Source organism: Mastigoproctus giganteus, chromosome 9 (genome assembly GCF_048544385.1).
Source record: "Mastigoproctus giganteus isolate SK-2022 chromosome 9, ASM4854438v1, whole genome shotgun sequence".
Classification (NCBI taxonomy): domain Eukaryota; kingdom Metazoa; phylum Arthropoda; class Arachnida; order Uropygi; family Thelyphonidae; genus Mastigoproctus; species Mastigoproctus giganteus.
Window position 1 is genome coordinate 61,102,272 of NC_143583.1, and position 24,339 is coordinate 61,126,610.

Here is a 24,339-nt window from a genome sequence, read left to right on the forward strand (position 1 = left end):
ATTTAAATCTGAAGAAGACATTTGTGAAGAATCTATGGAACATGGTTTCTTTGTAAATGTTCCTTGTTTATTTAATAGTTTAGAATGTTCTTTTAAATGAGCACTACTCTTATTGTTATTACTCGTAATGTGAGAAGAATTTTTTACTAAAGTTGTATGAAATGAATTCACATTTTTTGGTAAACCTTTTCTGAGAATGCAATAAGTTCTTCCTTTCATGTTTTTAATATGTTGTTTAGTTGCCACTTTTGTGCCATAGTGAATTGTTGATCTTGTATCAAGGGATTTCTGGTTATGAGAAGCTCTAAGTGTTGATGCTCTTGTTGGTCTTACATTTGAAGAAGGTGTTCCATCACTATTCTTTGTAGGTGATTTGCTTACTTTACTATCTACATTACCTTTGTTCAGATCCAGTAACTCTTTACCATCATTTACAGTAATTAATTTTGATAATTTTTTCTGTTCTTGGGTTGCCGAAATTCTGTGAATAACTGGCTTAACTATTCTTGCTTTGCCCTGCAGTACTTTATTTTTTGGTAGTGATGAATGTCTATTTTCCTGTAAGGTATCAAGACTACTAATCAGATTTTCCATGCTATCATTTTGGTTGTCTTTATCTAATGAACTATGTAGTTGCCCATATACAGTATCAGTAGACAGCATGGAACCTTCATCATCATGTGGCAATTCTTCTTCAACATCAGCATCTGAAGCTAAAGTGTCTGATCCACCTTCCTGACCATCCTCAACAGTTACTTCTGCAATATCTTGATAACCAGATGGTGGTTTAACATTATCTAAGTAATCTGAATTATAGCTACTTTTCATGCTGCCAGTCATAATATTTGACAGTTCACGTGAATACACTTGAACCATAGCAGTGGCAGCATTAAGTCTCTCAAATAATTCTGTACTGTTTTGGGCACTGGAGCCATTAGCTTGTGATATGCTTCCTAATATGTCAGAATTAACACTACTTATACTACAGCAACTGTTTGTCATGGACACTTCTTGCATTACAGAAGGTGGTTTAATGTTGTCTAAAACCTCATATGTTTCACTGTTTCTCATATTGGAATGTTCTGTTTCACGACCAAATGGAATTTTACCACAGTTTGTAGAAATTTCATTTTCAGGATTTTGTACTTGTGTTATTTCAGATTTCTGGTGATTCGAAATCATTTTTTTATCTTTATAATTTTTAACATTTGTAAAGTCATCATCACCAAACTTGCTACTCAGAGACATCATATCTGATAATCCACTACTTGTCATGCTTAGTGCTGCTAAATCACTCATCATAGATGGAGGATTTAAATCAGGTAAAAAGCTACAACTGCTCTGAGTGAAGTCAGTTATGGAATCTTCCATTTCATTTCCAACTCTTTCAGCTATTTTAGAAGCCTCAAGCTCAATCTTATCAAATTCATTTAAACCTTTAACAAGCATTCTTGTGTCATTCTGATCATTCACATTTGGCAAACTACAATTTTTAGTTTCTGTAGAAAAATTCCCCCATAATGGTGAATACACTTTTTGTTGTATATTGCTATCAACTTGAACGACCCCTTCAGTCTGATTAGAAACCTTACTAGTGAAAGTATTTTCTGTTTTTTTAAAACAAACTCTATCATCTTTTTCTTCTTTAATATTTTTCTCAAATGACTTTTCATTTTTTAAATACACTGCATTACCATTATAACCCACTTTAAAACTATCTTTTGAGACTAAATGTGAGCTACTATTACAATATGCATGGGATAATATTCTATCTTTGACCTCTGTGCTGTTATTAATTCCAACTAGATGTTTAATTTCTGATGCTTTTGTAGGCATTTCATATTTGTATAATTCTTTATGAGCATCATTAACACCTAATGATATACCACTTTCACAAGGGAAAATTACATCAGATAAAGGTGGTAAGCACTTTTCATCGGAGTTAATTTGTGACTCTCTTTTCACTTTTGTTAAATGTGATATATCAGTATATAATGCAGTTGATGGCATCTTCTCTTGAAACAAGTGCACTTTGTTTTGATCATTGGAATTTCCTAGGAGAGCATTTTCAGAGTTGATAATTTCCTGATGATCTGGAATGGCCATATGACAAATAACATTAATACAGTGATCTGACACCGGTTTTTCCATATGAAATTTCAGGATTTTGTGTGGCTTTTCTGAAACATACATAAAAAAGAAAGAGTTACAATACAAGAAGACACAGGAGAGAGAATAATTGGATTGTTACACAAAGTTCAATACCAAGTTAAATATAAAGTAAAAAATTATCTATCACAGCTGGGGATAAAAAACAGAATAAGATGAACATAAAAAATATCACAGAATATGCCCAGAAAGTTAAAATTTATGAGCTTTAACTCACTGAGAAAATTGAATTTTCTGTGAGATTATCATAAACTGTTAAGCCAACTTTTATTTCTAAATGAGATTTCTTAAGAAATTTCAATTTTATAAGACATAGGGATATATTGTTTACTTTTCTGGGAATGTATATTAATTGATATTAATCACAAAAACTAGTCTACTTCTTAGGATAAAAAAAAAAAAAAAAACAACAAAATTTGTTACACATTTATATGCAGCAGCACTTATTTGAAAGTTCTGACTCAGGTAAATTAAATGTATAACAGATACAGATACTTAAGAAAGCAAAACAACAAAAAAAGAAAAGGCCACCTGGGTAAACATATAACTGTCAACAGCAATCTAAATATACAAGTTTCTGAGAAGTTGTTTAAATAGTGTGGGGTATTGGCATTTCTTTTGCAAAAGGACAATTTGCTTTTCATTAGGTCTCTTTAATTCATAATTCAACAGGGAAAATTCATATCAATGCCTCTATCAGAAAAAAACCTTGATCACTGTTTAGCAAATTTTGATGTAGTAGTAGTAGTGGCATGTGATGCAAGAAAGCATGTGTATGAGTTTATGCAGCATCAGCCAAAAAAAAAAAAAAAAAAATATCACACCATTCCCTCCAAATGCCTGTCCAGTTCCTCCTTAAATTTATTCAACCTATCAATTTCCACGACAGATGGAAGTTTGTTCCATCAATTAACCACCCGCTGGCTAAAGGCAAATTTCCGCACATCTATTCTACATCTGTCTTTTCTTAATTTGAATTTATGCCCCCCCAGGTTCATAATTTGAACAAGTGGAAGGATCCCATCAGAATTTCAGCGTGCATCATAATTCAGCGTGCTCAACCCATTCAAGGCCTTAGACACCTCAATCACATCACTGCGCAGGTGCCTAGTCTACAGCCACTGCAATTTGCAGAACTTAAGCCTTTCTTGGTAAGAGGATCCCTTCATTCCCCTCATCAATCTTGTTGCCCTTCTCCGTACATGCTCAAGTAAATCTACATCCTTCCTAAAATGAGGCCTCCAGACCTGTACGCAGTATTCAAGGCGTGGCCCGACCATTGCCTTATACAGAAGGATAATCACCTCCTTTTCCCTGCTAGCAAAATTCCTATATATCATTGACAAAACCTCATGACCTGCCCTGGCAGCCTGTCTGCACTGCTCAGAAACCTTCATATCTGCCTGCACAATTACTCCCAGGTCTTTTTCATTTTCTACCACCTTAAGTGTAGTACCACACAGTTGGTACGTTTCTCTGGGGTTACTTCTACCCATATGCAGTACTTTGCATTTGTCAAGGTTAAACTTCAGTTGCCATTTCTTAGCCTATCTGCCCAAATTATCTAGATCCTGTTGTAGCACACTGCCATTAACAACCCTGCCAACCTTTGTATCATCTGCAAACTTCGACATTAAGCCTGATATACCTTCATCAATATCATTGATAAATATACAAAACAACAGTGGACCCAACACTGAACCCTGTGGGACTCCACTAATAACATTAGTCCACGAAGAGCAGCACCCATTGATTACCACCCTCTGCCTTCTCCCACTTAACCATCCTTTTATCCATTGTAGCAACTTACCCTTAATACCATTCTGCTCCAATTTGTACAATAGTCTTCCATGTGCAACAGTGTCAAAAGCTTTCCTGAAATCCAAATACATGATATCAAAATTATTTTTTGCATCCAGTTCCTTTGTAACCACATCATAATATCCAATCATTGTCAGACAAGACTTTCCCTTAACAAACCCATGCTGTGTCTGAATTATTGCTGCAGTCTTGTCTAGATGATCCTGCAATGCATCTTTAACCAGTGACTCCATTATTTCACCCGGAACAGAAGTTAAACTAACTGGTCTGTAATTACTCGTGTCACCCTTCGATCCCCCTTTGTGAATTGGGGATACATTATTAAGAAATTTTGAATAATTTAGAAAAGGATGGAGTGGATGTAAATCTGTGCCGCTGTCAAGGCTATGACAATGTGGCAACCATGGGCAGGAATTCATGGTGGGGTCCAATCTAAAATCAAGGAAATTAATCCCAAAGCATTGTTTATGCCCCGTGGAAACTACTCGTTAAATTTATGTGGAGTGTGCATTCATTTGCAAGCATTTCCTCATGCATAACTTTCTTTGGAAAACTTTTATTCTTTCTTTTCAGTCTCCCCACACTGTTGGGAAAATAATGAAAAATCATACATGAATGACAGTCAAAAGATTTGTCCAGCCCAGCTTCTTGAAGTTTGCCAATATATTTTCGACTATATATTCTTGTAGTCTATCCTTGTTCCCTAAGAAGTTTTCAACAACAGGCCTGAAGCTAATCCATGCCTGTTTTTCTCTTTTATTCATAGTTCCCTCAAAATCTCGGTCCCTCAGCAGTTTGCAAATTTGAAATACGACAAAAATACCTAGTTTTACCTTCTCTTGGGTGATTGATTTAGTACAAAGGTAGCTGAAGCAGGGACCTTCCTGGTAAAGCTTTCACAAACTGTTTCATCAACCCCAGTATGACATGCAAGGGAGGGGGGGAAGGACATTTAGGGTCTACCAGTGGTGAACTATTGGTCTTTGCCCAGACCTTGACATCCCAGTGCTTACTCCTTTCCCAACTGTCCCACTCACACAAAAAGAAAGATATTTTTGTGCAGCCAGATTGCTATCCAAGTAATATATTTATAAATTTAAAGTCAGCGTGGACCAACCAACCATGTTTTTCATACTTAATATTGTGTCAACAACTTCTTAAAATTTTCATGTTTCTTTCAAATGCACTGAGTGAGCTACTAGAATTGATCCATATTTATACCCATTGTAGAGCACACACCTTTGAGACTCCTCTTTGTTGAGTCAATAAAACGTCTCCGCTGTGTAGGATTGTAACTAATTCCTAAACAGGTCATTAAGTCATTTATATTACTGCAAAAAACCATCGAATCACCCTCAGAAAAGTAGGGGACTAGTTCTCATTCTGTATGTCTGTACCACGAGAAAAATGTCCAATGTGCTAGAAGAAATTTTTTGACTAACTCATAAATCTAGAACTAAGGAGTTCTGCCGATTCCTTTGGTAAATTTAAATCTCTTAGCAGATCACTGATTTCACGATGAGGGCTGGGCTCAATGTCTCCATAGGTGAAGAGGTATGTGTGTGGTATGGTTGTTTATTGGCACATTAGCTGCTATGGCTATAGTGCGCCTATTCGTAGTTATATCAGAAAATAATAAAGAACGTAACAATTCAAATTCATTTCAGTTCTGAGAGCTATTCATAAAAGGTTATACACTCCCAATTTGTTTCAGAAAGCAGAAAAGTTTCTTAATATTTGCCTCCTCTCCTATGATATGATGTAGTGTCAGCGGTTCTTGAAGACTAGCCAGATTTTGAAGTGTTGAAGTACGATGTGGTTGATAGTGTGGACAGTCAATCAAAATATGTTTGACTGTTAGATGTTCAGAGCAGTGTGAACACTGAGGAGGATCATTGCCGGTGAGTAAATGGAGGTGAGTCAGATGGGTATGCCCTATTCTTATCCGTGCGAGTACCACTTCTCACCGAACTGTCTGAGTGCACGAGTGCCATAATTTTGGGTCCTGTCCATAGGTGAAGACTACAGTTTCATCTTCAGAAGCTTCACTCTCCAATATAAGAGGAGGGCATGGAATAAGCAAGTTTTCTCCATGTGGGACTGGTCTAAGAGTAGGTGGAACATTAAGATACACAATGCCCTTCTAACTCTTTGCATTGTATCTCTTCACAATAACTAAGAAAGGAACAGTCATCATAATGGTTTGTAGTCTCCTTTTTTTTTTTTTTTTTTAGGAGTATTAGCAACTAAGGCCATATTGCTCCAGGGATATGTAGTGGTCATTCCCTGACCTTTCCGCATCCTCCATATTTGGTGGTCACAGGCTCGAACCCCAGTCTAATCAAGAAGCGTGTGCTACACACTGCTGCTCCTGCCCACGTGGCTACGGAGGTGCCCCTGTAGGCTCCTGCCAAATCACGGGAATTGCAAAAGGCATTGCCTTCTTTTTACCATTTTTCCAAAATCTCAATGTTTCAACGCAGGTTTGGCAAACTTTATGTGGAGCCCATTGTTTATCTTTGTCACTGAGTTTCACTCCAAAATAAGCAAAATACAAATTTTTTACAAATTCTGTAATATCTTGCCTTGTCTTGAGGACTACATATAACTTCTACAAATATAACAAAATAAGTTTGGATTGTTTAACCACTTGCGTGAAGATATTTTACTCATTTTTCAGCACGTTTGGCACGATAACTTCAAAAATAAATTGAGCTCACATTGATAAACACTGCTGCATGGAGCTCTCAAGGTTAAGAAACAAATGACTGAAGGTTGCCACATTGGGAAGATTTAGTTTACAAATTCCCAGCATTTACTCCTAACTTAATATATTCAATAACACAACTCATGACATCAACTTAAGTGATTCGTGAAAAAACAGTATGTGACAGAAAAATACGAATAACATTTCTGAAATTGGCATAAAAAACTGAGTTAAAACCAGCTCTTAATTTACATAGATCGAAAACCATGCAGAGTGGTATAATCTTAACTGGATTAAAGGTGTTACAATATGGATGGAGTGATGGTGAAATAGGTGTACTTACTTTCCAACCTGCCTAAGAGAAGGATTGGCATGAATCCTTTATACAAAATAAATGGATAAAAATTAGATTATTTTCTTAATTTAAATTTCTGCATTCCCCCTTTATAAGTTACCAAAACTTCTCCTGTTTCCTAAACCTTTTACTTCATTGATTTTGTTAATTTCTGATCTCTTTACGATACACCATATCATAAAGAGATCAGAAAACTGTCATGCATACATAAAATTGTTGTAGTCACCAAATTGTTGTACATATACCAAATTGTCACCAATTTATCTCGTAACTGTCATGTACTGAACTGTTGCATACAGAATTGTCATGCACCAAACTATCCTAGGTAGAACCCCTTTCTTCATGGGGATTTTAGCTAATAAAAAAAAAAAAAACTTAACAAATGAACTCTTGCATAACTATAAAATAAAGCTACTAGGCAGCTCTTAAAACACACTTTTAACATTCGAATCTGAATTTTTTTCTTTTCCCTCAGATAACAGTGCTATTAGTAATGAACAAGGTGAAAGAATCCACAAAGATATAATGGAACAATGCTACCAAGAAAGATGGAGTGCAACTATAATAGTGACAATTTGGTTTTTTGTAAAGAGGTGAAACTGAATATAAGACAAAAATATATATATATTATTTATTAATATTTTTTGAATTGATATTTGTGGAGTTCATGATAAATGTTAAAATGGATGTCAAAAGAACTGATGACTTTAATAGTAAAGAACAATACATGGAGTGAATATGTATTATGTTAATATACATTCACTCCAAATATATTAATAGTTCAAATACATTGGCCAACTTGGAGCAGAAACTTTTTTTTTGTTTTTGTCTGCAGTAAAATTATAGGATTAGGTGTGGTAAGGAAGATTAGGAGAATTCTTTGGTCAATAGCAAGGAATTCAATCATAACAATAAAGAATTCCATTATTTCATGATTGAAAACTGGAATTCTTTGCTTATGTGAATGATACAAGGAAAGGTACAAACAATTTTAGTTATATCATTGACTTTAATATCTATGATAACACTGATGATCTTGAAACAGGTTTGCAACTAGTTAATCTTTAATATGTGCTTTTTCATTCTATGACTGATTTTCAACCTTTTCTTAGTCAATGATACTTGTAATATATTGTGATATTCTGTAAAAGATAATGAGCAATTTGAAAGTTGGAGATAAAAAAAAAAAAAAGTCAGTGGTTTATTTTATACCACGAAACTTAATGATTAAAGTAGGTGAGTTTGTTAATCTAATTTGAAAGTAACACAAATATAATTAGACAATCTACTTTTAAACTTATCCTAACTGTGCAACAATCAGCATAATTCTCTTATCTTAATAAAGTAGTACATGCCAAAAAAGTAGTCCATATAATTACACTATATAATATCGGTGTAGATATACCATAGTTAACCCATAAATTTGAACTACGTATGTAGTATAAAAGGCATCATTTTAATTGTATTTCATATTGTGGCTGCCTTCACAACGAGATAGCTGCTATTGCACTACTTAAAATAAATAACGCTTCTCTAGTAGAGAAGACTACTGTTATTTATTTTCAGAGGATACCACCACCCAGATGATCGTTTCAAAGCTAGTGGGCTTCATCATCAGTGGGTGGGCAGGTACCCTGGTAATGCAACATTCACAAGGCCTTGTGCATTCCGTCCTCTAATATAATTACACATATGAGAAGTAAAAAAAAATATATATATATACTTGTATATATAGCATGAATTATGACATCACTTGCAAAATAAGAGTGATGAAACATTACTGATTTCTGGTTTTAGCCCAGGCACGTTTATGTCTGTGTTGATCTGAAACATGCTGATAGAACTGCAGTTTGGTCGTTCATGAATGCTAAACTACTCATCACAAATAAAACGATTAAAAATATGGTGCTGAAAAAATCATTGCCGGTAGCCTGTGGATAAAAGGTGCCATTTGTTTGAATTGTTTTGGAGCATCAGCAGCTACAGCTATAATGTACCAATAAAAGGTGCTATAGTCCAACAAATCATACTTCACACCTTTCTGTACAGGTTACACTGACCTCACAAATCAGCTGATTGACATACTGCAATAACAGTGGACTGTACTCATATATGGATTGGATTTACTGTTATTTTTAAAGTATCCATGCCATCATAACAGTTTTCAAATAGCTAAAGGAACATGATAGCAAAGAAGGTGTGACACATGATCTCCACAGTAACCATAGTTCTTAAATCCACAGAACATGCTTGTGCATTAACTTTTAATTAATGATTAAAAATCTGAAATTATTCCTAGCTTCCTAAATTCAGTTGAACTTTTATTGTAATAGTTTCTGAATTTTTTTTCCATACAGGTTTCATGGAATAATTAAATGAAAGCACCTTTCGGGCACCATTTACATAATATTTTTTTTCATTTGTGTGACTTGTATTTGCAAGAACTGACTTTACTAGAAAGTTGCAAATTCTGTGTTTGTTTAATGTTCAAGATTAAAGTGGGGGGGGGGGGCAACATCCAATGGTAATTCGTTCCACAAAACCCATTGTATTTTGAATGTTGAAATTATTGTATGTTCAACATTGTATGTTGAAAATATTGTAAGTTGAAACCAATAATACATTAATTCCCTGTGATTTGTTCCCCAACAACATATAAAATAGGCATTTCTTATATGTTATACTTCATTTTTACATTAAAAATGAGTGTTTTATAAAGATTATTTAATAAATAGGTCTCCGTAGCCAAGTGGTCAGGAGCGGGAGTGCAGTAGCACACGCTCTTTGAGTAGACAGGGGTTCAAGCCCCTGACTGCTGAATACGGTCGATCTGCCAACCCGCACTGGACCAGTGTGGCAGATTACGGTCCATTTTCCCTCAGCATGAATTGCTGAGGAGGCTTCCATCCTGCAGTGGGTTGATAATGGCTGCACTTTATTTTACTTTATAAAACATCTTAAAAAAAAAAAAAACAAACAATAAATTAGAATTTACCTTAGATTTGAAGTGCAGAGCTGATGAAATCAATGGTGGCATAGTCTTTTCAGTCTTTTGTCGCTACTGGCAAAGAAACTGTCCAAAGTGCACTATTTTTGACAACTTTTTTGTAACTTCCTGAAATAAAAAATTACTTGGTCTTCCATTTTGCCCATCATGAGTTCATTTTTTTTAAATGTTGGGGTGATTTTTTACCACTTCTCTTAAATGCTCCCAACAAGAAATGACAGTCATCAACTCTTCAGGTGACACTTTTTGGGTGTCTTTTTCTTCTTCTTTCTCTCCAGTGTCACTCTCCGTAATTTTCTCCAACTCTTATAGCTCCTCTATTGTTAGTTCACGCCCATGACGTCAATACAGGGGCTCACATCTGGTGAGTATGGGTTTGGCACACTGGGTGTGCCAAACTTTGTATGGGTTTGGCCACCCACAAAGTTTGGCACTTAAATTTTTTTTGTTTGGTGCAGCATAAGCTTCAGGCTTCCTTGCACCATATGGCTAATAATAATAAGGTGGGAGGGGCACGATGGCCCAGTGAAGCGAGAGACCAGCAGCAGAAGAACCGAAAACAGAAGGAATCACCAGATTGGGAAAGAAGACTTCAACAGAAGATAGAAGAATTAAGAGTCAAGATAGGCTAATTAACCCAGTACCAATGGGGAAATAGAAGCAAGAAAGTGATTGGCAAAGTGAAGAGAATCCTCAAGAGAGACAGCATCCACAGCAAACATGAGACAAAGAATGAGAGAATAGGGGAGTACTTGGACACATTGAAGCAGAACCTCCTTGGCCTCAGCAAGAGACTATGCCGATACAAAGAGAGCTCCCAGAGGAAAATAAACAACCGAATTTTTGATGAGGATCAAAGAGACTTCTACAAGAATCTCGGAGAAGATGGGAAAGAAGGGAACGGACCACCCGAGAAGAAGACGATTGAGGAATTCTGGGGAAACATATGGAGAAGGGAAGTAAGACATAACAGCGAAGCAACCTGGATAGAACTAGAACGCAAGAAAGCCAAGGATGTACAAGTAATGAGAGGATGGAAGATTTGGGAAGAAGAAGAAGAAGAAGTAAGACAGACGATCAAGAACTCACAACTGGCAAACTCCAGGAATAGATAATGTCCACAACTACTGGTACAAGAAGCTCACTTGCACACACAAGTACCTGGCAGAGCAGTTCACCTGAATGATAAGGCACCCAGAGACAGTTCCGAAGTTTCTCACTCAAGGAATCACATATCTGAAGCCTAAAGACGAAGATACAAGAAATCCAGCGAAATATAGGCCAATCACCTGCCTCCCAACAATGTACAAGATCCTGACCAGCTGTATAACCAGGAAGATATCAGACCACTTAGAGAGCCAGAACATAATGGCCGAACAGCAGAAAGGATGCAAAGAGAAATTAACCACAAATGCCGTGGTTATGGAGCAAGCCTACATCGATTACCGCAACAACGTGTACACAGCCTACATTGATTACCGCAAGGCCTTCGACTCCGTGCCTCATAGCTGGCTAATAGAGATGCTGAACATCTATAAAGTCAATCCGATAGTGACAAACTTCCTAGGCAAAACGATGGCGAAATGGAGTACTACCATTAAGGTCAGAAACATCACAACCAGGCCAATGCCCATCAGGAGAGGAATCTTTCAGGGAGATGCCCTGAGCTCATTGTGGTTCTGTCTAGCACTTAACACACTATCTACCATCCTCAACGGCAGCAAGTATGGATATAACCTCAAAGAAGGAAGGAAAACCTGTACACCCTCACCCACCTGATGTACATGGATGACATCAAGCTCTACGCTGGAACTGAAAAACACCTTCAGCAACTACTCCAAGATCACCGACGAATTCAGCAATGATATTAGTATGGAATTTGGTCTAGAGACGTGCAAGACCTACACACTGTGTCAGGAAAAATTAGTCAACCGAAACTACCAGCTGCAGAGTGATAAAGAGATCGAAGCCATGGCAGAGGGAGAGGCCTACAAATACTTGGAGATGATGCTTGATTGATTTTGAATTTTTGTGGTGCAAAAACAGCAAGATTATAGTGCGTCATGGAAAAGGAGATGATGCAGGCTCAGCAGTTACAGCACAAGGAAATTAAGACCTGCCTGACCAAAAAATACCATCAGAGACTCAGAAGCCTGCTGAAAGCAAAGCTGAACGGAGGAAACACAGTTAAAGCCATAAACACCATTGCAGTCCCAGTGCTAGCATACTCCTTCGGGATCATAGATTGGACTAACACCGAGCTGGAGGATATCATGAGAAAGACAAGGACAATGACGACCAAGAGCCGCCAACACCACCCAAAATCTGCCGTGGAGAGACTGACAATTGCCAGGAAGAAGGGGGAAAGAGGCCTGATAGAGCAACAGAAAACAGCGATAGTTAACCTCAAGGATTACTTCAAGAAACACATAGCAGCACTCCACCAGGCCATAAGGAAGATAGACAAGCAGTATACCCCACTGAACCTAAGTGAGGAATCCCCCCCCAAAACCAGGAGGTACAAACGAAGATAGAAAGATGGGCAGAGAAGACACTCCATGGCAGACACTACAATGATCTCCATCAAGATCACATAGATAAAATTGCTTCCAATGCATGGCTCATGAGCGGGACGCCCTTTCCCGAGACTGAAGGATTCATGCTCACCATCCAAGACCAGGGAATCAACACCAGGAACTATAGAAAATACATCGCCAAGGAGCCTGGAGTGTTCGTTGACGATGCCACCTGACCTCCGAAACAATCCAACACATCACAGCGGGATGCAAGGTGATCACCCAGACTGAATACACTCATAGACACGACCAGGTAGCCAGGATAATACATCAGAAGCTAGCAAGGAAATACCAGTTGGTCGAAGAAAGTGTACCATACTACAAATATGAACCCCAGTCAGTACTAGAGACTCCAACCCACAAGCTGTACTGGGACTGTGCCATAATAATGGATAGGACAATCCTGCACAACAGACTGGACATAACCCTTGTGGACAAGAAATAAAGACTACCTATCTGATTGACATAGCGGTACCCAACACTGGCAACCTGCAGAAAACCCATGGGGAAAAAATCAGGAAGTATGCGAACCTAAGACAGGAGATCAGAGAGATGTGGCATATGCAACAAGTAACGACCATCCCGATCATCGTGTCAACCACAGGTATCATGCCAAAGACCCTACATAACAGCCTAGCAGCAATAGGTCTACTAGCAAACCCTACAAGGAACTCCAGAAAGTAGCAATTCTGAACACCTGTAGGATAGTCAGAGAGTTCCTTGACCAACAGTAACACTAGACATAACAACAACCACCCTGTGTATTTGGTAGCAATACCCGTCATGAGGTGGAACCCCCAGTCAGGGAGAAATAATATAAGAGAGCAACAATAATAATAACAACACGATAACAACAACCACCCTGTGTACTTGGTAGCAATACCCATCACGAGGTGGAACCCCCAGTCAGGGAGAAATAATATAAGAGCAACAATAATAATAATAACAACAATAAGGTCCTCCACATCCTCTTTATCAACCTCCAGACCCTCTGATTTACCAAGAGTGATAATATCATTTGCCAAGGCACCATCATCTTCAAATCCGTCAATGTTATGGATAATTAAAGCCAGATGTTTTTCCAGGCAGGCTGAATTTTAAGCACCCTGTGGAAACATCATTCCAAGAACTTACAATCAACCTCACACAGTCCAGCATGTTGAACTTCGACCTTCAAAAAATCTTTGAGGTTGACAGCATTTTCACCAGAGTTTGAAAAGCAACTTGTGAACATTTTCATGGTGTAGATTTTCTTGAAGTTTGCAATCACTTGCTGGCCCATTGGTTAAAGAAGAGGAGTGGTGTTGGGTGGCAAAAATTTGACTTGAACAAAGTCAAAAATGTGCCTCAAGAGATTGAACAAGTTTGGGATCATGGCCTGGCACATTATCCAGCAGGAGCAGTGCCTTCACAGGAAGCTTATTTTTCTCAAGATAACCCTTCACTGAAGGACAGAAAACTTCAAGCTCCCATTCACTGAAGACATATCCTGTAACCCAGGTCTTGTTATTGCGCCAAAATACTCCCAGCATGCCTTTGTCGACCTTTTGTTGTTTAAATACTCTGGGGGTGTTAGAGTGATACACAAGCAAAGGCTTCAGCTTAAAATCTCAAGAGGCATTGACACCCAACAAGACAGTGAGCCTATGTTTCATAGGCTTATGCCCAGGTAAACTAGCCTCATCCTTAGTGATGTATGTTCTCCTGGGCATTCGCTTCCAGAAGAGGCCAGTTTCGTCAGTGTTAAAACCTGCTCGTGAAGATAACCCTCCTGATCAACAAACTCAATTTCAATTTTATAGAAATTGGTTGAGACCAAGCAGTTGAGAACAATTGTATGAGTGATGTTCCGTACTCCATGCTTCTGAAAATTTTTGCCCATGTATCGTCTCAACTATATTGGAAAGCCATTGGTACCTGCAAATATTATTGGTCCTTAAAATACGAGATCGTATGGAAGGTATACAGGTTCCTAAGAATATCGGATGTTGGTGTCATCGTAAGTCGAGGCCCCACTGCACTTGCCTTTCCACTCCCACAAGTCAATTAAATATCTACAGTTACACAGGAGTTGTTTTGAAAGATTTTTTTTTTTTCGCCCCATAAAATAGGCATGGAAATGCAACATAATATTTGTTCAAGATGGATGCTATTCTGTAGGAAGCTAGATAAGTAGATATCACATTTTGCATTCTGTGAAGTGGGCCAAATCTGAAATAAAATTTAGAAAATTGAAGTGTAGAATAGTATCTAATATGTATGTATACTTTTGCCTTTTCAGTTTTTTTTTAGAAGTATTTGTACAGATAATAAGCAGAAATGTGTGCGTGTTTAAAATTTCATGTGAATGGTCTTTTCAATTGGAAAATGATCGGATTAATATATTCACATCGATACTTTTTGTTTGATACTTTTCTTTTTAATTTTCTGAAATTAATATTTTTTGTAATTTTTTAAAAAAAAGTGACAACAATAATAATAAAAAAAACAACTCATTTTATATATTTTTTTTATTTTCCAAATTGCCTGTGGACTACACCAGTTCATGGGGAATTTAGAAATGCCCATTTTTCCCCGCAGAAATTATAAAGAAAGTTGGTACCTGTCAGGTGTAGTTCCACATAAAATATGCATTCTGAGTATAAATATAGTGGAAAATAATAATAGGATCACTTTGAACTAATCATATTTAACTTTCAATGAAATTTTTATTAACTATTAATTAATTTTATTAACTATCAATAATAACTTAATTTTGTTAACTGTTAATTGTCGATATAACAAATATATATAGTAAAAATATATATTATTATTTATATCTATTCTTCTAACATACCTTCATGTACATGGTTTTCTACCTGTTGCCTTTTTTCTCCGGATAACAGTAATGCAGCTTTCTGTGCCTCAGCAGAAGAAATTATATTAGGTTTAATTTCAATGTATCTTTCATCTTGAAATTCATAAGGCAAATTACTTTTTTGGACAAAATAATTAATTTCAGAAGGCACTAATGTGTTTATGGCTGTTGCACCCTTGACATGTTTTGGAAGGAAATCTCCTCCGGTGGAGCTGCATTCATGGTGTGTGGAATCAAAAGGCAGTTCTTGGTCAGGTTTCTGATGCTCATGAATATCCATATCTGAAGTTGTGCTTGTATTATTTGCATTTTCATCAGCATATTCGGCCTTTTTATTAACAACATAAATACTAGAATCTAAAGAAATATGTGATTTGTTAGGGATTACAGATGGGGAATTAAGAGGTGAAAATGCATTACTTGATTTAGATTGATCAGTGCAAATATCTGTATAATTGTGATGTTCAGGAAACATACTACATACATTTGATGACCTCTCAGTCACTTTTGGTGTAATTATATTTTCCATTTGAATGCTAGAAGCTGTAGTCACTACAAGAGAGGTACTGGAAGACATGATTGGGCCAGATAAGTTACGAGCTAAACATTTTGTTCCATCTCTAAAATTTTTAATTTTACCAATTTCACCTTCTTGTATGCACACATGATCTTCAGTATGATTTGGAGATATATGATGTCTATCACAGTTGTTTAGTATTCCTCTTTTCAAATTTAAAGTTTCCTTTTTGTCTTGAGCTGTTAATTCTGATAGATGTGACTTTCTTTTTTCTATTTCTTTCATAGTAACTGGTTCACAAGAGGATTTCTGAAATGGTACAGAAAAATCAGCAAGTGCTTATGATAAATTTATGAAATTCAGTTGTAAGAATGGAAATTTATTTGTTATAAGTATTTGAAAAATTATTACAAATGGTAGCCTTTAAAAGAACAAGTTAAAAAAAGAAAATATTTAAAATTTCCTTCATTTTCACTAGCCTAATGTAATACTTTTGAGTGTAGTGTTAAATCGATAGGAATCTTTAAATATTTTGCTTTGCTGATAAATGTGGCTCTCATAATGAAAGTGCTTAAGGCAGTGGTTCTCAAACTGTGCGTCGCGACACCCTGGGGAGCACCACAATTTACCATGGGCATGGTGAACGATGTAATAGTTTATGTAAGATTTCCATGGCAAATATTAAAAATGTATTAAGAATGATTTTTTTTACTATTAGATCTGTATTATTAATGTAAATAATTATATAAAATATTTGGCGTATTTTTGATGAAGAGAACAACATCATGTTCCCTGACAGTATTCTTGGGATCCGATTACTACGGGCGATTGGTTCGGGTATTTTCACACGTTATTTGACCTTGCATGAGTTTGAATTATTGTATTTACATATTAAAATTAAGAAATTGCACAATTATAGATGTTTTACTTCAAGGGAGGTGCTGGGAAAATTTTACAGGTCAAGGGAGGCATGGGCTCATAAAGTTTGAGAACCGCTGGCTTAAGGTATATGATGTCATGCATAACTCCACATGTACTTAATATCCTTTGAAAATCTCTGGTTTGAATACAAGTCCCTAAAGGATAATGTTATATTCAACAAAGTCAGCTACTGCTTGAGGAAGTACAGTGGGGTGCACATAACATGTTGTGATTCACGCTGTTAGCAATACAGCAGAATTGCTAACGACAGAATGTGTTGATCTCACATTAAGTAGCTAGTGTTGGTAATTCTACTGTCATTGTGCAAAAAAGGATAGGTAGAATAGGATCAGTGCAAATCTACCAGAGATAAAAGTTAATGATGTAGAACAGTTATCTTTTAAAGGCAAAAAAAGATATAGTTGTATGTGTTGGTACTAATGATATTAAGAAGAGAATATCCGAGGAATTACAGGTACAGAACAATGTTCAGAAATATCTGAAGGTTAGGATTAAATTTTCCTCATGAGGAAAATTTAACTGTTCTATATCATTAACTTTTAGCTCTGGCAGATTTGCACACTTCCTATTCTACCTATCTTTTTTTTGCACAATGACAGTAGAGTCACCAACACTAGCTATTTAATGTGAGATCAGCACTTCTGTTATTAGCAATTCTGCTCTATTGCTAACAGCATGAATCACAGCATTTTATGCAATTCCTGTATGTCAATGATATACAGGAATTTTGCTAGCAGAGATAAGAAGGTGATTATCCCATTGTATAAGGCAATGGTCAGGCCACACCTTGAGTACTGCATAAATGTCTGGAGGCCTCATTTTAGGAAGGATGTAGAGCTGCTGTAATGAGTACAGAGAAGAGCAACAAGATTGGTGAGGGGAACACAGGGATGCTCTTACCAAGAAAGGCTTAAGTTCTGAAAATTGCAGTGTCTGGAGACTAGGGACTTGCGATTTGATCTGACTGAGGTGTTTAAGGCCATGAATGGTTTGAGCAAAACTAAATACTGATGGGATTCTTTCTCTTGCTCAGATTACACATTTGAGGGGGCATAAATTCAAATTGAGGAAAGACAATTGCAGAACAGATACGTGGAAATTTTCCTTTAGCCAGTAGGTAGTAAATTGCTGGAACAGAGTTCAATTGGTTGTTATGGAAGTTGACAGTTTATATAAATTCAATGGATGGGTGAATTAGCAATGTGGTTTTTTTTTGGCTGATGCTGTATAAGCTGGCTTTCTAGCATCATATGCCACTACCAATGCTAATATTTGAAAGTGTTTGGAAATTTGACGAGACATGATAGGAAGGTGATGAGAGCATCTCATTTGTTAAAAATTCTACCCCACAATCTCTCTAGCATCAAATCGGAGATGGAGACATTGTGAAAGGCTCATGGGGTAGAATTTTCCTCAGATTGGTCTGTACTTTATATAATAGATTGTTTTAAAGGGATGGAATACAAGAAGATTTGCAGAAGTTATCAAGGCAGTATTAGGTGGGTCAGACTAATAGTTTAATAGTAGGCAACAAGTAGAGGCAAAATTGATAATTGCACTGCTTCACCATGAGAAATGCAACAGCCTGAAGAGCAAGGCATTCAAGAATTACCACGCCTGCTGGGGTTCTACATAGGATCTGCAGCAGGCAAATATATCTACTGCATTACGAGTTACAGGAGGGAAAAACAGGCATACATATAAAAGGACTTTACAACTTCATAAGTGTATAGAAATTTATTCAGGAGACTTATATAATTTATTGAACTGTCATATTGTAACAAAAAACATCACATTTTACTGACGTAGTGCCGTAGTACCAAATTCTGTCACTGCAAGTGGCTTGCATTTCAAAAATGGCTACTTTCACAGGTCGGTGGATTGGTCGAGCAGGGTCATTGGCATGGTCACCTCGTTCCCCAGATTTGACACCTCTAGACTTTTTTCTATGGGGTTTCAAGTGTTTGTTCCATCCTTACCTACCAACCTTACCGAGCTCAGAACTGAAATCACCTCCGCAGTTACAGACAGTTAGGCCAGATATATTACGTTGCATTTGGGAGGAAATTGAGTTCAGTTCAATAAAAGTCTCCTGAATAAATTGCTATACACTTATGAAGTTGTAAAGTCCTTTTTGAATCACCCTGTATAGCACTTGATGTTGCACAAATGCTAGAAGTACAATAAATAATTTTTAAATATTGGTTAAGTCAACAAATATGGACATTACGGGGATATCAGAAATATGGTACCACTCAGACGTAGGCATTGCAGAGTTTGAATATAGTGAGTACATGTATACAGGAAGATAAGCAGGAAAGAAGTAGGTGGGGGGGGGATTATGCTCTTGATGATGTGCAAAGAATCATACATAATCAAGCCAAAGCTTCATACTAGAGGCTCCAAAGCAAGTAGAATGAAATTCTGGCTTCATTTTTCTTAATTAGAATTCTGTCTGTGTTTGAAATAAAATTTCAGTTATTTGAATTAAGAAATGAAAGGTGTGCATGCAGAGAAGAAACTAGAAAATGTTTTAAACAAAATATTTTCTAGTTTCTTGAAGCAGAATGTTTAATTAAAATTTTGCTTCAAGATATGTTTACCAAGTTTTGTTATCACATCAACAGAAACTTGGCTTTCTCAAAGAGCTGATCTTCAGACATTATTTACTATCTTTAATTATTATGCCATTACACTTAGTCAAAGCACTTCTCATCCCATCTATCACACATGATTCATGTCGTATAAGGATTACGACAGGAATTAAGGTGAAACTGAACATTTATGTTTTGATGATACAGCTTTAAAATGGTATTCACACTCTGTATATATGCTTCTTTTCACATATATGCTTACAGCCAGTAATTTTTTTTTTTTTTATGAAAACCCCAAACACGAAGGTATCAAAACCTATAGTACTTAGTACCGTGCATGGGTTGAAGGAGAAGTATGGGAGGGAGGGGGATGTCGGAAACTTTGCTCTAGAGACTAAACATGGGTTTCACCACTTCAAGCCTCCAATAAGCAAAGTGATGGTATTTCACTGGTTGATGAAAGTCATCTACCACCCCAGTCCTACAGTTCATGTAAATGAAATGAGTAGTGTGAAAAACCTGATAGGATTCTGTCAGAAAAAGGAAGTGGGGCTTAAAGAATTGTAGATGGAAATTGATAGCATTTTGATGAAAGTTGAGACTACATATTTCTTAAATGAATTATTATATTTTTGAGAGAGTTAGTTCTGTTCACTTGACTATTCATGATGTTGACAAGACAAATGTTACGGAAGAACATATTTAATATTAGTTGTGGCAAATGATGCAAGAAAGTAAGCTTATAATACAGAATCAGCCAAACAGTAACACTTCCCATATCACCTATACATCTCCTTTTATAGTTTATTTAGTTCTTCCTTGAATTCATTCAAACTACCCACCTCTACATCAGATGGAAGTTTGTTCCAACAATCATTAGCATTAGGATTAGTAGAGGCATATGATGCAAGAAAGCAAGTTTACAGTATTAGCAAAAAAAAAAAAAAAAAAAAAAATTCTCATTTCACTGATCCACATTCCAAATGTTTGTCTAGTTCTGCCCTGAATTTATTTAAGCTATCAACTACCAAAACAACAGATGGAAGTTTGTTTCAGCAATCAACTATCTGCTGGCTAAAGGCAAACTTCCACACATCTATTCTAGAACTGTCTTTCCTCAGTTTGAATCTATGCCCCCTCTCAGGTTTGTAATCTGAGCAAGAGGAAGAATCCCCTCAACATTAAGCCTGCTCAATCCATTCAAGGTCTTATACACCTCAATCAGATCACCTCGTAGGTGCCTAGTCTCCAGAGCTGCAATTTGCACAACTTAAGCATTTCTTCATAAGAGCACCCCTTTGTTCCTTTCACCAGTCTTGCTGTCCTTCACTGTACTCATTATAGTAACTCTACATCCTTCATAAAATGAGGCTTCCAGACCTGAATGCAGTACTCACAGCGAGGTCTGACCATTGCCTTATTTATACCCTGCTTGCAAAATTCCTGTATATCATTGACAGGACCCCGTGACCTACACTGGCACCTGTCTGCACTGCTCAGAAAACTTCATATCTGACTGCACAATTATCCCAAGGTTTCTTTCATTCTCCACTACCCTGAGTGTAACAACCACATAGTTGGTACATTTCTCTGGGGTTACTGCTACCCATATGCAGTACTTTGAATTTGTCAATGTTAAACTTCAGTTGCCATTTCTTAGCCCATCTACCCAACTTTTTCAGATCCTGTTGCAGCAGCATACTGTCATTACTGTTATTAAAAAATCTGCAAACCTTTGTATCATCTGCAAACTTTGATATACCTTCATCAATATCATTGATAAATAGACAAAACAACAATAAGCCCAACACCGGACCCCGAGGGACACCACTATAACATTAGTCCACGTAGAGCAGTACCCATTGACCACCACTCTCTGTCTTCTCCCACTCAACCATCCTTTTATCCATTATAGCAACTTGCCCTTAATGCCATACTGCTCCAATTTATACAGTAGTCTTCCATGTGCAACAATATCAAAAGCTTTCCTGAAATCCAAGCATATGATATCAAAATAATTTTTTTGCATCCAGTTCCTTTGTAATCAGGCACCTCCGTAGCCAGGTGGGAAGGAGCAGCAGCAGCAGTGCGTAGCACACGCTTCTTGTTTAGACCGGGGTTTGAGCCCGTCACCACCAAATACGAAGGATGTGGAAAGGTCAGGGAATGACCACCACATATTCCCGGAGCAATATGGCCTTAGTTGGTAATGCTCCTAAAAACCAAATAACAACAACAACCTTTGTAATCACATCATAGTACAAAATCAAATTGGTCAGACAAGACTTCTCCTTGACAAACCCATGATGTGTCTGAATTATTGCTGCAGTCTTGTCTAAATGATCCTGCACTGTTTCTTTAACTAGTCACTCCATTATTTTTCCTGGAACAGAAGTCAAAACTAAGTCTGTAATTATTTGTGTCACCCTTTCATCCCCCTTTGTGAATTGGAGATACATTTGCATATCTCCAGTCCGTGGGGATTTCCCCCGAGTCCAATGATGCTCTCATAATTATGGCTAAGAGTTTGCTTACTTCCTTTGCTGCCTCCTTTAATATAACTGGATAGATACCACCCACCCCAGGTGCTGCCTTTCTTATGTTTAACTTCAACAATTTCTCCTTCACTTTGCTCTCAGTTATTACAAAATCATTAAACTCCCTGTTAGAGTTTGATAAACATCTGGCCCACTCCTCCTTGAATAACTCCTCATGTGTGAATGTAGATGCAAAATACTCATTTAGTTCTGCAGCTATCTGAGAATGATAATTTACAGTCAGTGAACTAATATCAAGTGGACCAATCTGATTCATCCCCTTCCTTTTAGAGTTTATATAAGTCTTTGCCTGTTTTTCTTTGCATCCTTTGCCAAAGATTTTTCATAATCTGCCTTCACTTGCTTAACCTTCTTTGTGACTTGATTATAGACTTGATTACTTGTATCTACCATAGGCTTCTGTGTCACCTGACAATTTATGTGCATCCCATGCACTTTTCTTCTCTGCCATGAGTCTCACTAGTTCATCTGACATCCATTTGGGCCTGAACCTAGAACAGTATTTCTTAGTTGGAACGAAAAGTCTAGTAGCTTTCAAGATTACTTCCTTGAATGCTTCCCATTTAGAATTTGCTGTTGGTAACATCATCAGTTGGTCCCACTGCATAGAACCTAAAAAATCTCTGAGACCACTGCAGTCGCCTTTATGAAAGCAAAAACCCTTCCCTTTACTCCTGATGGTAGTTACTTCTTTAAGTAAATCCCACATCAGTACACTGTGATCACTGCTACCTAGTGGTTCCTTTATCTGTAAATTCTTAATGCATGAATAATCACTGCTGATAATCAGATCAAGAGTGTTACTCCCTCTTGTTGCCTCTCTAACATGCTGCTGTAGAAAACAATCCTGCAATAAATCCACAAAAACCTTGCTAGTGTGCAAGTGACCACCCCACAAGTTTCAGTCTATATGTGGGAAGTTAAAATCCCCCATTATAAGACACTCTGATTTACTGGCCCACTCTATTTATCTACACAATTGTTCATTGTACTCATCTGATTGTCATATTTAAGAAGTGTTTTCTATATTCATTAATGATATTGATGAAGGCATAATAGTCTTAATATCTCAGTTTGCAGATGATATGAAGGTTGGCAGGGTGGTTAATGATAGTAATCAGGGTATGCTACTGCAACAAGATCTAGAAAAATTATGTAGGTGGACGAGAAGTGAAAATTGAAGTTTAATATCAACAAATGCAAGGTACTTCACATGGGGAATAGTAATCCCAGAATAACATACCAACTATATGTTATCGCACTCAAGGTAGTGAAAAATACCTGGAGTAAAGGTGCAGTCAGATATGAAGTTCTCTGAGTAGTGGACACAGGGTTGTCAGGACAGCTCATGTCAATGATAAACATGTACAGGAATTTTGTCAGCAGGGATAGGAGATGATTATCCCATTGTACAAGGCCACATATTGAGTAGGGCATACAGGTCTGGAGGCCTAATTTTAGAAGGATGCAAATCTGTTGGAGTGGGTGCAGAGAAGAAAGAGCAATGAGATTAGTGAGAAGAACAGAAGGGTAGTCTTACCAAGAACGGTTTCAGTTCTGCAAATTGCAGCACCTGGAAACTAGGGACTTGCAAGGAGATCTGATTAAGGTGTTTAAGGCTTTGGATTCAGTAAGCTCAATTCTGATGGAATCCTTCCCCCCATTGCTCAGACTCACATATCAGGGGGTATAAATTGCAACTGAGGAAGTATGATTGCAGGGTTGATGTGCAGATATTTACTTTCAGCCTGTTGGGGGGGGGGATGATTGTTGAAACAAATGGACTAGTGATAAGGGAAGTTTTTTTTTTTGGCTGATGTTATATAAGCTTGCTTTCTTGCATCATTTGCCACTGGGCACCTCCGTAGCCAAGTGGGAAGGAGCAGCAGTGCGTAGCACACGCTTCTTGATTAGACCGGGGTTCGAGCCCGTCACCACCAAATACGGAGGATGTGGAAAGGTCGAGGGATGACCACCACATATTCCCGGAGCAATATGGCCTTAGTTGCTAATGCTCCTAAAAACTAAATAACAACATTTGCCACCAGTAATACCAACTCTAAATGTGGTTGGCACTTTCAAATCATCAAAACTAGCTCATGATCAACATTTCACCTTTTAAAAGAAGAATTTCAAGCTGTTATTAAATTTATTTTTTAATATAGAATTATTGACCGAAACTAAAGGTAACATGAATCTCAATTATGATGGACTGACAAAAACATTTGTCAGTACA

The 24,339-nt window shown here is 37.1% G+C and overlaps 1 protein-coding gene across 1 annotated transcript in view; it reads right to left on the reverse strand.

The window, feature by feature from the left end:
* Positions 1 to 2: 2 nt before the first annotated feature.
* LOC150080280 (uncharacterized) overlaps positions 3 to 24,339 on the reverse strand; it is a 328,384-nt gene continuing 304,047 nt past the window's right edge. The window contains exons 10-13 of the mRNA XM_090380675.1: positions 15,472 to 16,318; positions 1,695 to 2,180; positions 148 to 1,607; positions 3 to 8 (exon numbers count right to left, since the gene is read on the reverse strand). Of these exons, the coding sequence (XP_090236801.1) occupies positions 3 to 8; positions 148 to 1,607; positions 1,695 to 2,180; positions 15,472 to 16,318 (2,799 nt within the window). The remainder of the gene's footprint in view (positions 9 to 147; positions 1,608 to 1,694; positions 2,181 to 15,471; positions 16,319 to 24,339) is intronic.